The sequence below is a fragment of the Balaenoptera acutorostrata genome, chromosome 1 (genome assembly GCF_949987535.1).
Source record: "Balaenoptera acutorostrata chromosome 1, mBalAcu1.1, whole genome shotgun sequence".
Lineage (NCBI taxonomy): Eukaryota > Metazoa > Chordata > Mammalia > Artiodactyla > Balaenopteridae > Balaenoptera > Balaenoptera acutorostrata.
The window spans coordinates 283,548-298,343 of record NC_080064.1 but is presented as its reverse complement, the minus strand read 5'-3'; the positions used below and the strand labels follow the sequence as shown (position 1 = coordinate 298,343).

At 64.8% G+C, this 14,796-nt stretch overlaps 1 protein-coding gene across 2 annotated transcripts in view; it reads right to left on the bottom strand.

Annotated features, from left to right (window-relative positions):
• Window positions 1–14,796, bottom strand: part of SAMD11 (sterile alpha motif domain containing 11) — a 19,737-nt gene extending 4,941 nt beyond the window's left edge. For both annotated transcript variants that reach the window (XM_007166279.3, XM_028167704.2), the window contains exons 1-7: window positions 13,861–14,796; window positions 12,676–12,767; window positions 9,508–9,686; window positions 8,124–8,174; window positions 3,643–3,767; window positions 468–557; window positions 157–291 (exon numbers count right to left, since the gene is read on the bottom strand). In XM_007166279.3, the coding sequence (XP_007166341.2) occupies window positions 157–291; window positions 468–557; window positions 3,643–3,767; window positions 8,124–8,174; window positions 9,508–9,686; window positions 12,676–12,767; window positions 13,861–14,377 (1,189 nt within the window). In that variant the 5' untranslated portion in view covers window positions 14,378–14,796. The remainder of the gene's footprint in view (window positions 1–156; window positions 292–467; window positions 558–3,642; window positions 3,768–8,123; window positions 8,175–9,507; window positions 9,687–12,675; window positions 12,768–13,860) is intronic.

Here is a 14,796-nt window from a genome sequence, read left to right as displayed (position 1 = left end):
TCGAGGTTTGAGGGGCCAAAAGACCTGCATCCAATCCCAGCCTTGGTGTCAGCAGCCAAAGACCCCAGGGCCTTTTCAGGGTGAGCAGAGACCTCTCAGGACAGGGCGAGCCCAGCACACGTGGTGGCCTCTCATGCGTGGGGAGGGGCGACATACCGTGGCCGGGGAGGCCCAGGTGGTAGAGACGCTGAGGGTCCTCAAAGGTGCCGGCCTCACTCAGGGCGGACACCAGCCGGCGGTAATGATCCTCGGGGGCCATGCCGGGCCCTAGTTCCGGAAGCAACAGACCCTCTGTGTTGGGCAAGCACAGGAGAGGGGTCTTCCCCTTCAGATACAGCCGAGGGGGAGAGGCAGGGGCTCCCCTCTTAGAACCTGCTGCTGTGCTGACCCTGCCCTGCAGAGGGTCCAGGCTGTCCCCCTTCCTCTCCAGTGCCTGTGCCCCCACCCCCCAGGGGTCGGGCTCACACCTTGAGGGGACTTGCTTCGGGCCTTCTTCTCCGAAGGGCAGTCACTGCTGATGTGGGGGGAGCGACCCAGCCTCTTGCCCAACAGGTCACCTGGGAGAGGGCGGAGTGAGCCCCACCCTGCCTCTCAGGGCTCGTAGGGGCCAGGGCGGGAACAGCTCAGGCCCACCCCAATACCGGCCTCAGTCCCGGCCCAGCTCCAGCTCAGCCCGGGACCACACCCCTCATTCCTCAGGCGTGCCTGTGGGTCCTGGCCAGGTTTAAAGCTGTGCTCAGCCCGGGGTCCCTCATGCGGGGCTGGGACGGGGCGAGGGCCTGGGACGGTCCAGACCCTGGGCTCTGGACTGTGTGTGCGTAGATACGATGGGAGATTTCATAGCTACGGCCTCAGGTAGCAACTCGGGCCCCACAGGTGCCATGCTGCCCGCACCAGCCAGACTGGTCTCCCCTGCAGAGTAAGGAGCCCTCCTCAGCACCCTGATTTGACTGGAAACCAACCTCTCCTTCTAGGATAGGGGTGAGGACCGGCAGTGCAGGGTCCCCCATGCCAGGGTACCCCAACCTCTTCCTAGAGGCCACAGGCCCCGGCACACCTGCCACATCCGTTCTTCCTGGGCCCCTGCCCCCAGGCCACACCCCTCGCTGCCCCCAGAAAGCCCGAGCCACCACCCTGACCTGGCCTGTCACACACATGCCCACCTGCCCAGCTGGGCTAAGCCCCCAAGGGCACCCCAAGCAGCCTCACCCACTGCGTACAGCCCCTCACGTGGCCCAGGCCCCGCCCCCGCCCCATCCTGAAGTCCTCTCTCAGGTCCCACATCCAAACCATACTCATCCATCCCCGGGCACCAGCTCCCCTCCCTCCGAGCCCCTGCACCCAGACGCCAGGCTCCCTCCGAGCCGAAGTCCTGGGAGGTCTCTGCGGAAAAGCTCAGCGATTGTCTCGGGCTCCTGGACCCACCACAGTTACCTACCCTAACCCACCACAGTGCTGGCCTCCCGTCCAGACCCCGTGCTCCTGGCCCCCTCTCCATCCTCACGGGGCTCTGGGTGGGTGAGGGGCCACCCCATCTACGACCCAGGCCCGCCATGACACCTTGGCAAGGGGAGCTCCCGAGAAGCCCGGGCCGTCAGCTCCAGAGCCTAATTCCTTTTCCTTATTCCCTTAATCTGTCATTTTTATCAGGTGGGGAAGTGCGACGGCAGCGGAGTGCCGATCAATCTCCACTTTACAGCTGACAGAATGGTGCTAATAACTTATTGATCTCGGCTACCTCCTGCCACTGGCCGGGGCCCAGTGGCCTAGCCCCAGGCCTTGCCCAGAGAGGGACGAGGACGAGGTCCCCACCGCCCAGACGAAGGGTCCTACCTCAGTGACCTAGCAGGATGGGTGGGGGGTGCTCAACCAGCACAAGGCCCCTCAGGACGCCAAAGGGTCTCCGGCCAGCAGGGCCAGCAGGGCTGCAGCGTCCAGCTGTGCCAGGCGGGAAGGTGGGTCTGGGCTGGGTCCACACCTGCTGCCCACACCCCACCCTGTACGCACGCCTCCTGGACCCTGAGAACGACCCAGGGCTCTCAGCTCCCTGCGATCTGTTTCCCATTTTCCACACTGGGGGCGGGGCTCCTCTCTGCCTGGGAGAAGTGCTGCGGAGCACCTCCCTGTGGGGGGGACCCACGGTGAGAACCAGGCCCGTGGCCGCAGGGGGCTCCTGCCGTGGGGGTCTGGGGCTCACCGGGCCCTCGTGAGGCCACATCTACTCACAGACGCACCCGGGGCAGCCAGAAGCAGACACACACACAGTCACCAGATGTCTGCAGGGCCGCCCCAAGCCCTCTCCTCCCGCCCCCTCCTGCCCAGGTGGAAACAGGACTGACACGTGCTCCTGGGGAGGAGGAGGTGAGGATGGGCGAAGGCCTCCACCCAGGGGCCGGCAGGAAGGTGTGGAAGCCGGTGAGAAGCGGAGTCCCAAGAAGAGGGCAGGACTCGGACGAAACCTGGACACAGGACACACGTGGTGCTTCATGCAGACCACGCGGGACCCCTGAAGTGCTCATATGCGGGCCCTGCACCTGAGCATGAAGAGAGTGAGGGCACCCTGATACACGCGGGTCACAAGGGTGTGAGTGGATACCCAGGCCTCTGGCCGGGCGCAGGGCGCACACGCACACTCAGGCCGCGCACCATGAGGAGGCCTCCACGTGCGCAGGCAGCAGGGGACCTGGCGGCTCAGAATATCTCAGTCACTGTGGGGCTCCGGAGGCTTGCCCGATCGATGGAGCAATTAGATTTCATCAGCCGCCTGCTTGGCGCCCCCAGCTCGGCTCCAGAAGCAGCACCCCCCAGAGGCCTACCTAGGCACAGGCACACCTGGAGGCCCTGATGGGGGTACTCAGGTGTCCCAGGACGGTGGACCATCCCCTGCCCAGCCTTCCTGAGAGCTGCAGCCACTGCTGGGAACTTCCCGGGTTTGCCCTGGTCCATAGGGCAGCAAGGGACCCCTGCCACCTCCTCTCAGCACCCCCCACCTTCAGCCACAGCTCAGCCGTGCCCCACTCTCTGCAGTGGTGCCTCGTGGGTCCCCAAGTTGTCCCTCCCTCTGAGCTCCCGCTGTCACCAGGAGCCGCCCCCCCTCAGGGACAGAGCTCCTGGGCCAGCACCCCCCTGCCCCACCCCTGCAGAGGTTCAGGCCCCAGCCCCCCTTCTCTCAGGGCGTGGTCCCCTTCCCTCCTGGGGCCCCTTGCTCTGTGGGGTCGGTGGGTACTCCGTGCGTGCAGAGCGTGTCCCTGCCCGTCCAGGAGCCGCTCCCAGGCGTGCACCTCTGAGCCTCTGTGAGGCCTGCCCTCCCTGACTGTCCTGCCTCCATCTGCCCCTGGGGCCTCGGCCACCCCACGCCCACGCCAGCAGAGCCACCGCCTCCGCCTTCTGTCTGCCCGCCGCCCGGCTGGCCGGGATTAACACAATTACCATCACACAGAGCCCCGGGGGACAGCCGGCCTCGCCGCCTCCCGCCTCCTCCGCTGGCCTCCCTGGCTGCCCGCCAAGGCTGCTGGGGGTGGCGGCGGCATCCAGAGCCGATGAGCAGAGACGCAGGGAGGGCTGTGGGGCGGCCGTCCTTACGCGGAGCTGCCATGGCCCTGGCAGCCCCGTCCTCACCCCCGCCCTGCCCTGGCTCCTCACCTGCGGCTCCCAGGCCAACCTCCACGCCGCCTCTCTGGAATTCACAGCGGCTCTGATGCTCGGGCATAACGAGGTGGCGGCTGCGATGCACGCTGGAGATGAGGGTGGGAAGGTCGCCGTCCTGGCTGCAGCGAAGCAGACGGGGAAGGTGAGACCCCGTGGGGCTCCTGACTGAGCTTGCGTGTGCGCGCCGTGAGCACCTCCATTCCCTGGCGGCTGTGGGCTCGCACCCTGACCTACGCAGGCCCCACCTGGGCCCACCAGGACCTGCCAAGTGTCTGCTGGACGTGGAGGCCTCGCCCTCAGACCCCGCTGCTGCTCCCAGGGAGGGTCTGTCTGGAGTGCAGGGCTGGCCCAGTCCTGCAGTGCTCTCTCCAGAGAGACCGGCCACGGTGTCCCTGCCTCCTGCCTTGGGGGGCCTGCTCCTGGGGTGCAGGCTGCCAGAGAGGCCCAGCACTTACTCCTGTGCACGTGCTAAACTTGCAACACCCACGGACTCTCAATTTCTTCAAATAAGGAAACCGAGGTTGAGACCAAAGTCTGCAGCCAATGAGGTGTGCGCGTGTCCAGGGACACACATGGGCGCACGCACACTCACACAGGCCTGCAGACACACACAGACACAGACGCGCACCGTGGTCCCCAGTGTGCCCGTGCTCAGGACACTCTGTTCTCTCCAGGGCTCCCCGCCAAGAACCTTGGGATGAACGCAAATTTAACTTTGTTCCCTCATTTCTCTTCCTGTCAAATCAGCTCAATGCCTGTATCACAGAACCCCAGAGAAAAGAGGGAGGGAATGGTCCTCCAACCCATTTGCTCTTGGGGCTCTGAGAGCATCTCCCTTAGCACAGGGAAGGGCCACTCGCCCCCTTGCAGATGCGGCCAGGAGTGGCAGGAAGCTGGGATACGACAGAAGAGGGGCAGGGAGGGACCCCAGCGCACCCTGTGGCATGCCAGCGCCCCCTCCCCAGCACCCTCGCTCCCCAGCCCACCTGTAATGGAGCAGCCTCCTGTCCGGGCCACTGCAAGGGGGCCTCCACTGAATGACCCGGGAACCAACCCTAAACCTCCTTAAATAGCCCCCAGCACCCCCTCCCCCCAGCCTGGGTGGCTGGAGCAGGCTAATCCAGAGCTGGCCCCTAAGCAGATCAGTTTCAGCTCCAAAGCCTCCAGGGCTGGGCTCTAGAGCCTCTGCGAGACCCTGATGCAGGCTCTCTCCCACCCCCAACCCCCTTTCCCTGGAGGCGAGAAGGCCCCCCCCCATGCAAACAAGAGGGCAGGTGGGGTGGGAATAAGTACCTTTATGGGATTAATTGGCAGCAATTCTCACCCCCTCTATCATCCTCATCGATGCGGGGGCGGGGGGGTGGGGCGGTGGTGGAAGAGAGAAGTGCTGTCCTCAGCACCAGGGAGGGGGCGGCGGGTGCCTAGTGGCAGGGCTGCTGCTGCCACGGAGTTCTCCCTTGAGGGGACCCCCTTCTGGTGTCCCTAGGACTCCTGCAGGAGGTGGACCGACTCCCCAGAGACTGAGGAGTAGGGTCAGGCCCCATCAGTTTGCCCCCCGTGAATCCTCAGCCGAGTGCCCCCCGCAGGGACTGGGTCTGCCCCCCTCACCACCACCATGGCCAACAGTTCTTTCACTCAGTGGTCATTCAGGCACTCGGGGGGTGCTGCAGCCCCATGGAGGTGATGCCTACTGAGAACCAGGGCATGGTCCACCCAGCAAACCCCTGCTCCCTGCCTTGACGGTTTGCCCCACGGGCCCCAAGACAGCCTGGCTGGCCCGGCCCCAGAAAACCTGTGTGGTCACTCCGTCATTCACTTTACATAAAGCCTGGTGTCATTCACGCCAGGCTTTATATAAAGAGCTGTGACGAAATTCTGTACATGCCAGACTGAATACGTGTGACCCCTCAGACCCCATCTCCCCACAAGGGGCCCCTTGGGCTCCTCCAGTGCCTGCTACACTGTCCAGTCCTCGGCCAGCTCAGGGGCCTCAGGAGGGCCTGCTGCCCAGGATGCATGGGGCCTCGGGGGGAGCTCCAAGCAGGCAGGTGGTTCACTGCAGTCATGCAGACAGAGGGACGGGGATGAATGGACCGACGGATGGAACTGATGGACAGACAGACAGACGAAGATCGATGGATGAAGTCAGATGACCAGACAGACGGAGATGGACAGACAGACACAGACAGGCGCTACTGGACCGACAGAAAGGATGGCAACAGCAGACAAACAGATGGACAGAGCCTGAAGTACAGACAGCAGACGAGAGACAGAAAGACACATGGACAGGGCCAAAAGGAGCCAGGAAGAGACAAAGACAGAGCCGGGGTGGGGGCAGTGTGAGGCTGCTGGGCCCTGTGCTTGCCCGGCCCTCCCTGGCCAGACGCCGGGGTGTGCAGTGGGGGACTGGGGGGGCAGATGGGCTGTAAGTCCTCTTGGCTGAGCCCCTCAGTCTCCCCTCTGGTGAAGTCCAGGAAATCAGCCCAGCTGCTCTGAGCGCCTGTGCCAGGCCGAAGGCGCACCCTCACCCTGGGGCCTGGCCGCTCGCTAGGGGCTCCCTGTGTCTGCACACCTGGGCCCTCTCCCACATCCCACAGCCAGGTGGGGTGAGCGGGGGGCCACAGGCAGGGGAGGAGCAGCCTGGGATTTCCCTACAGGCTCCGCTGACAAGTTTATCATGTAGCTTCCCAAGTAAAAGGCTCATAAAATGTCATCAATGTTCATGACGGTTCATAAAAATGATCAGTTGAGTGGGCAACTTCAAAATGAGGTGGAGATAAGTTTAAAGACGTTTTCATTGTAATTTGGCTCCAGGATCCAGACATTCTCAGAAATGTAAATAATAACACATCTGGGACTTCCCTGTTGGCGCAGTGGTTAAGAATCCGCCTGCCAACGCGGGAGACACAGGTTCGAGCCCTGGTCCGGGAAGGTCCCACATGCCGCGGAGCAACTAAGCCCGTGCACCACAACTACTGAGCCTGCGCTCTAGAGCCCGCGAGCCACAACTACTGAGCCCGCGTGCCTAGAGCCCGTGCTCTGCAACGAGACGCCACCGCAATGAGAAATCGGTGCACCACAACAAAGAGTAGCCCCCGCTCGCCGCAACTAGAGAAAGCCCACGCGCAGCAACGAAGACCCAACGCAAAAAATAAATAAATAAATAATAATAACACATCTGGCACAAAGCCAGGCAGCAAGTGGGGCCACTCAGTGCTGGACGCCCACTGCCTGCTCGGTTGGGCCCTTCCTGTGCCTTCCCTGGAAGCGCTGGGCCAAGACTTGACCCCACTGACCAGACACCACAGGCACCACAGCCTGGGCTCTGCCCACAGACTGCCCACCCCTGCCCTTCTGAAACGGGGAACTTGGGTCTCCCCAACACCCCCCAACCTCCTCATCAGGTCCCCTCTTTTTTTTTTTTTTAAAGACAGAAGGAGTCTGGCTCCCGGAAGACAGCTCTGAACTCCAAACCGGGCACCATCCATCCCCACTTCTTTTTTTTTTTTTTTTAATTTATTTATTTATTATCTATGGGTGTGTTGGGTCTTCGTTTCCGTGCGAGGCTCTCTCCAGCTGCGGCAAGTGGGGGCCACTCCTCATCGCGGTGCGCGGGCCCCTCATCATCGCGGCCTCTCCTGCTGCGGAGCACAGGCTCCAGACGCGCAGGCTCAGTAATTGTGGCTCACGGGCCCAGCCGCTCTGCGGCATATGGGATCCTCCCAGACCAGGGCTCGAACCCGTGTCCCCTGCATTGGCAGGCAGACTCCCAACCACTGCGCCACCAGGGAAGCCCAGGTCCCCTCATTTTTATCTCCTTACTACATCTTGGATTGGCAGCCCCCTCAGCCTCTCTGCTTCCACCATACCTGGATCACCATGGACTGGAGCAAACCCCCAACCTGCTGGGCAGGGCCTCCAGCAGGACCTTGTCAAAACATACAGTGGTTACTCCCCTGCTCAAGCACTTTCAGTGGCTCCCCACTGCCTGAAGGACAGTGCCAACAGTCCCAGCATCTAAGGCCCTTTAGCATCCAGTTGAGCCAGGCCTACCAGCTTCCCCTCCTCCCTTCCCACATCCCCTTCCCTCATTCCTCCATGTCTTTGCAGACATCCCCTTTCCCTAGTGAACTCCTATGCATCCTTCAAGACCCCACTCACACATCACCATTCTCACATCCCAGTGGGTCCCTGGGAGGGTGGGAGGGACTGGTCACGGCCTTAGCTCTGGGCAGATGGGTTTCAATGTGCGAGGGGGAGCGCACTTTGGCTTCAGGGTTGGGCAGTCCAGCACCCACGGCCGTGCTGCTGTCACAGCCTAGGCACAAGTCAACAGACAGACGACGGACTAAGGAGAGGAGGAGGGGAGGGAGGCTGGAGAGACTTAGAAGCAGACCCAGGGGACGTGGAGCAACAAGGCTCTGTCCTGCCCATGCCCAGCATGTGGGGGCAGCCTGGCCCGGGCCCGGCCCTACCTGCAGGACGTCTCTCGGAAGGAGATGTTCACATCCCAGTGGGTGTGGACTCTGCAAAGAGAGAAGCAGAGGGTCAGTGTGGCCTCCAGGACTCGGCATGGGGACAGCAGGACGTGTGTGTGGCACGCCCTGTGTCTGCCCTGGAGCGCCAGCCTCAAGGGAACTGGGCTGGCTCAGAGCACCCTCAACAGGCCGGCGGCTGCCGCCAGGACAGGCCTGCGGGGCAGGAGCCAGCTCCTGGCCTCACCAGACAGAGGAATCGGAAGCGCAGAACTGAGAGCCCGAGTCTCTGCTGCTTGTTGCAGTGGAACCAGAGCAGCCCCCATGCTGTGCTGGGGGTGGGGCTGCGCCTTCCTCTGCACGTGTCACTCGTGTGACTGAACCCAAATTCCTAGTTGCTAGAGCTGCTCCGGGCAGGGAATGAGCCCCGTGGCCACTGCCGGCTCCAGTGGTGGCCCCTGGGTCCCAGCTGCTGCCAACCTGCCTCCTGAAAGTGACCATCACGCAGCAGAGGCAGGAGAGGTCGAGAAAGGAGATAGCTCTGCCCTGTGCCCACACTCTCATCACAGCAGTACCCCTGAGAAGGCCCTCGGGCTGACAGAGGGCAGTGGGAGGCCCACGTGGTGCTTCACCTTAGCACGGGTGGGAGTGGGGGCTGGCGGGGGGGTGTGTCTCCGGTGGCCCGGACGGTTAGGGTTAGGGTAGGAGAAATTGGAACATGTTAGAAGACCAAGCAGGAAGAGAAAGGGCCTAAAATTCTGGGAATGCACAAGACGTGCTGGACAGACAGATGATGGACGGACGGATGGATGGATGGATGGAAAAACAGGTGAGTGGACGGGGGGGCGGGGGGGGCTCTGTCAGGAGGGGAGAAGGTGGGAGGTCAGGAAGGGTGGCCCCAAGCCTGGGAGGGTCAGTAAGGAGCCAAGGGAGCGGCCACTCCAGCGAGAGCGAGCGCGAGGTCCGCCCGGCTCCCCCTTCCCCGCTGGCTGTGGCGCCACCAGACCCCCCTCCTAGAGACTTCTCCCCCCCTCACGCCCAGTGGCTCTGCGCCTCCTCGCCCACGGCCCTCCCTGGCCTGCTCTGGCCCTGACTGCTGGTGACCACCGGAGCCGGCTCCCCAGCGATGCCACCGCGTCCTGGCCCAACACTCGGCCCCCAGGCGGGGGCAAGCCATCCTGCGGCATGTCCCCGGGGCTCCAGGTTCTGTTTCAGCCGTGACAGCTATCAGCGTCCACGGAGACACAAGCATCTAAACCGGGGCCCTATCCCCAGGGCAAAGGCCGCCCACCCGAAGCCGGATGTGGCCTTCAGCTGCCTGGAGACCCCAGTTCTGACGTCCCCGTCCTGCCCGCGTGCCCTCCCACCCTGGCCCTTGAAGCACCTTCTTTTCATGATACGGACATGCGGGTCGTCCTCCTGCTTCAAGCCCAGCCGCTGCCCACAGGCCGGGCCACTCCTGTCACTGTCACCACTGGCTGAGAAGCTTGGGGTCAGCTCCTTCTTCAGGACGCGGGCAGGGGGCAAGGCAACTGTCCTCTTGTCCGCCAGCCGCCCCCGGTTCTGGACAGGGAGGGGGGAGAGGAAGGTTAGGCCAAATTGGGTCGCCCAGCTTCCTGGGTGCCTACAGAAGAGGGGCCTCCAGCCTCCAGGACCGTCACAAGCGGCCAGAGGCCAAGACAAGAGCAGCGAGGCAAGGCCTCCACCAGGAACCCCTCCAGAGACTGCCTTCCACTCCACCCTGGGGGGCTGGGGTGTGGGCAGTGCCTTGTCGGGACTCCACACTCAGCCCAGGCCCCTCCACAGGCACTTGCCTGCTGGAGACCAACGCGGCTTTCCCAGCTCCAGGGAGCCCCGAGGGGCCGCGAGTACCCGCGGGACGCTAGGGCCCCTCCCTCCTGTTGCCAGGACAACGTGTCCCCGCCACACGCAGGGGCCTGGGGAAGGAGGTGTCCAGGGGGCTCTCGCCCCTCCCCGCACAGCGTCGCCCTGGATCTGAAGGGCAGCTATCCTCCAGAGGAGAGGTTCTCTTCAGACCCAGACCACCCACCTCCAGACACACGGCCCACCCCAGCCCCAGATTTGGGCAGAGCCCCTGACAGGGTCTGGGAGCCACAGTCTCCGCCACACCTGCCCTCACACAACCACCCAGGAGGCCCCCCGGGGTCGGCTCTGCAACACACACTCAGCAAGATGGAATGGGCAGCCCTGGGGACGGGTGGCGTGGTGGGCGGCGCTGGGGACGGGTGGCGTGGAGGCGGCAGGAGCCGGGGTAGGCCTGCAAGACGAGGTGGTTCGCCCTGTGCTTGTAAGACCCTGGCCTTGGCTCGGTGCTACACCAGCGACAGCAGAGCTCGGGCCAGGCGGGATGGAGGGAGGGGGGTGACTGCCCATCTGGGCCCCCTGCCTCTTCAGGCCAGGCTCTGGGGGAGGGTTCCCAACAGCCCTGGCCTGTCAGGTGCGTGCTCAGCTGCAAGTCCCCTCGGCTGTGCCCTCCTCTAGCCTGCTGTAGCCCAAGCAAAAGGACCTCCTCTCCTGCCTTTCTGCTCTAATTAAACTATTCTCTTACAAAAAAAGTAAATGTATTTCTCTCTGCTTTTCATCTGTGGGACAAGGAAGATGAGAGGGAAACAGAGCAGTAAGACTGCCACCTGGGGTGAGGCCAGACCAGCTAGGGTGGCCTGGGATGGCTCCAGTGGGGGGGGGGGTGCTGAGGAAGAGGGACCAGGATGGGCAGCCCTGCTGACCCCGGCCAAGGACAGGGGACACACGTGCCTCCCACGCACACCCGAGACCTCAGCTGCTCGCCCCTGCTCAGCGCACAAATTTAAGAACTGGGTGCTAAGCCCCTGCCCCAGCCAAGCCCCGGCTCCTCAGCCAGCAAGGGGGTGTGTGTGGAGGCCGGCTGCGTGACCCCTGCACCGTGTGCACACCCATATTCTGTGACCATGAAGTGTGCACATACCTGTGGACCTGGCCATGGGGAGTAGGGGAAAACAGTCTCTCTGTGGAAAAGGTGGGGCCTGGAAAGACAAGGGGGTCCATGAAGCTCCTTCCTTCCTAAGGAAGGGGTGCAGGGATGGGCCTGGGAGGCACCAGGCTCAGAAGAGGCAGGCCCAGGTCTGAGCCATCCCTCATGCAGGGCAGGGGCCTGGGAGCCCCTGACAGGTAGGCAGCCCTGCCAAGCAATGTCCTAGAGGGGACTGATGCTGTGCTCAGGCCACCTGCCCACCCCCCTCCTGTGGGAGACCTTCAAAAGGGGATGATGGGAGAGGCAGGGCTCCTCCCACCCGAGCAGAAAACCCAGACCAGCCTGGAGAGTGTCCTCTTGGGCACCAGCTGCTTGAGAAGGGGAGCGAGAGCTCAGCCTCCTGCCCCAGGCAGGTATGGTGGCAGCGGGCGAAGGGGGGCTGCCTGTGTACATGCTCTGTCTGGGGGGCTCTGTGGGCGGGCATGCCTGTGAGTATGGCGAGCTCATGCCAGACAGTGTGTGGGGTGGGCACGTGGGGAGGTTCAGCTGTGTCCTCTTCCCCTGCACAACTTGTGTGTCTTTACAGGACTGTGTGTGGCTTCCCAGCTTGCCCACCCCCAGGGCCCACGAGGAATCCAGGACATCCCCTCCCCGACCCTACCGCCAGTCCAAAGTAAACAAGCTGAAGGCGGCCTGCAGGGTCCTCTCAGGCCTTCCTGGCAGAGGGGGCTACTGAATAGTGCCAGGAGCCATGGCCCTGATGGGCTCTCCCCCAGGAGCTCAAACTTTCCCCCTCAAGGCGAAATTTCCTTTTCAGGTCCACCCTCCAACCACTGCTGCCTGGCGGCCATGCGATGGGGAAGGCAGTGCTGCAGGGGCAGGCACAGGCCCCATCTCTCTTGCTCCCCTAGACTAATGAGGGGTCAAGAGACGTCTACACTGGGTTAGAGGCCCCAGACCAGCTCCCAGCTGCAGTTCTCTTGACACCCAAGGCCCACACTGCACCTCCTGTGCCCCCAGCCGGGTTGTATCCTCAGACACTCCTGGACATCTAGAACCTTGCCCTGTAGGGCTCCAACCCTGGGCACCCAGAGATGCACGTCACTCACATCCAAGCCTGTGGCCACCCCAGAATGTACATCCAGGCCAGACAACACTGTCACACTGTCACATCCCAGAACAAGCATTCCCTTAGGACCGGTCCCTCTCCCAGGCTGGGCCAGCTGACATGGTGACCCCCTCCCGACCTGTGACAAGGCAAAGTCCCCAAGCCCCAGTCAGGTGACACTGTCCAGGGAGGAATCCTTCACACCGTGAGCTGTCCCCAGGACCTCAGGAGAAGCAGCTCCCAGACTCCCAAGGAGAGGTTCCAGGATAGGCAGGACCCTGCCCTGCATCAAGGGAGCGAGGGCTCTTGTGCCCCGGGATTCCCACCCAAAGCCATCTCCTCTGTTAGTCCCTGGGGGCTCCCTCCTGCCCATCGGCAGGGTCGAGGTTAGGACTGATCCTAGAAAATACAGGCACAAGCTCCGCAGCGGAGAAACAAGACCCCGAAGCCCCAGCTTTTCTCCCGCATCTCACCACCGGGGAGGATATTCGACAGCCGGGACAGTCGCAGATCGGAGGATGCACCTGCAGGATCCCCTTGGACATAAGCGTCTTCAGACTTTTCCCTGCGAGGAGAGCCGAGGCAGGACCAGTGAGGCAGCGGGGCGGGCACAGGTGGGGCCGGGCACGCGGGCACGCTTCCGGGGCGCTGTCAGGGTCAAGGCCAGGTTCTCTCCCACCACGACTGTGAACACCCGCCTCCGACCAACTTCCGAAACCACCGCCAGGCCTCGCCGCTCACCCCACTCTCGCGGACGCCGCGGGGATCTGCAGAGCTCAGAAACTCAAGATGCGGCGAGCGCCCTCCCCTGACGAAGGGCGGCTTTCTCCCCCAACCCTGCGCCACTCCTCCCGCGCTCCACCCTCTCCAAGCCGGTCCGCCGGAACCCGGAGCTGGGCGGAGGAGGGTCGGGCCCGGCGCAGGTGAGCGGCGCGGTCAGGACCCGGGACTGCGCTTGACCTCGTGGAGCCGCGAGCCCCAAAGTCGACGAGCGTGACTGGGTCCCCTAACTTTCTAACCACCCCCCACCCCCGGCCTGGCGCTCACCCCCCCTCCCCCACCGCATGCCCGCTCTGGCGCCCGCACGTCGCGCCCTCGGAGCCAGACTCCTGCGGGAGCCCCAGCGGCTGCTCCCAGCCCCGCCGCCGCTCGGCTCCGCGCGCGCCCCCGCCCCGACGCGCGCCCCCGCGCCCCCCACCTGCCTGCGCCACCCCTGCACCTTGCCGTTCGCTTTACCAGCGCGCGTCCGCACCCGGCCGCACGTGTGCCCCTCCACTCCCGCCAGAACCGGTGGCTCCTCGACCCCGCAGGGGAGTATCCCGCCCAGTCGGCCTCCCGCCCGCTCTCCGGAGTTCCCGTAAACTTCCCCGGAGCCTCAGGCCCAGGAATCCCGCAAAGACCTTCCGGACGGAAGGAGCCGCCGGCTCGTGCGGCCAGCGCTGGGGGGACCGCGGAGGCCGAGGGCGCTCTGCCCGGGTCCACAAGGCGACCGTGCTTGGGGGGAGGGGGCGTCTCTGCGGTGGCCCCGGAGTTGCAGCGCCCTCTCTAGGCAGAGATGGAGTCTCCCAGGTGGCAGGACGAGGGGGGTCCGGACCCACGGGTCCTCGGGGAGCAGAGGGGAGGGACCGGAGAGGCCCGCGCCCCCACGGCGGCCGCACCTTTGTGGCGGATGCTGCGCTTCCAGTCCTTGGCCGTCTCGCGGCCGCTGACGAACTGGAACTCGTTGGGTGTGAGCCACTCGCCGCGGTGGCGGATGGACGGACCCTTGCTGCCCTGGCAGAGTTTGCGCACGTAGAGCAGCGCGCGGTTGGCGCCGCACTCCACCTCGATGCACGGCTCGCCGTTGTCCAGCAGCGGCTGGAAATCCGATGCCGCGGCCGCAGTGGCCGAGAAGCGCTCGAGGGCCAGAGGGTCTCTGGGCAGGTGGAGGTGCGGGGCGGCCTCGTGCAGGCTCAGGTAGGCGCGCGGGGCGCGGAGCGGCGGGGCCAAGAGCGCCTCGTAGCCCGCGGTCGCGGCTGGTAGCGAGGCGGCCGGGGGCAGGGCGGCCGCGCCGGGCAGTGGCGCCAGGTAGCCGGGCAGCGGCGGCAGTGGCAGCGCGGCCAGGGTCGGGTGGAAGGTGGCCAGAGCCAGGGCGAGGTCTTCGCGGCCGGGTAGCTCCTTCTTGACCGCCGGCATGGTGGGTGGGTGGTCCTGCAGCCTGGCTCTCCGCAGCCGGCCCAACTAGTTCCGGCCCGGGCTGGAGTTGGGTCTCGAGGGCTGGGGCCTGGGAGGCTCCTGGTCGCGCACCCGTCCTCGCCGCTACTGCGCCCCAGCCGGGCCACCTCGGACCGCTGCCCGGCCGGCTGGCGGGGCCTCTGCTGCCTGAGACATGGTGCTGCCGGAGCTGTATCGATCCCCGATCGACCTGCCCAGCGCCGCAGCTCCAGGACCCTGGGGCTCCACAGGGCGCTGGGCCACCTGCGCCCGCGCCCCCCGGGGCGGCCCCGCGCCCGGCTTGCTGCTGCGCCCGCCGGGCCGAGCCGGGCAGTGAGGAGTTGTGGAGCCTCCGGCCGCGTGCCCTGCCCCGCCCCGCCGGAGGGTCCCAGGCCCCCGCC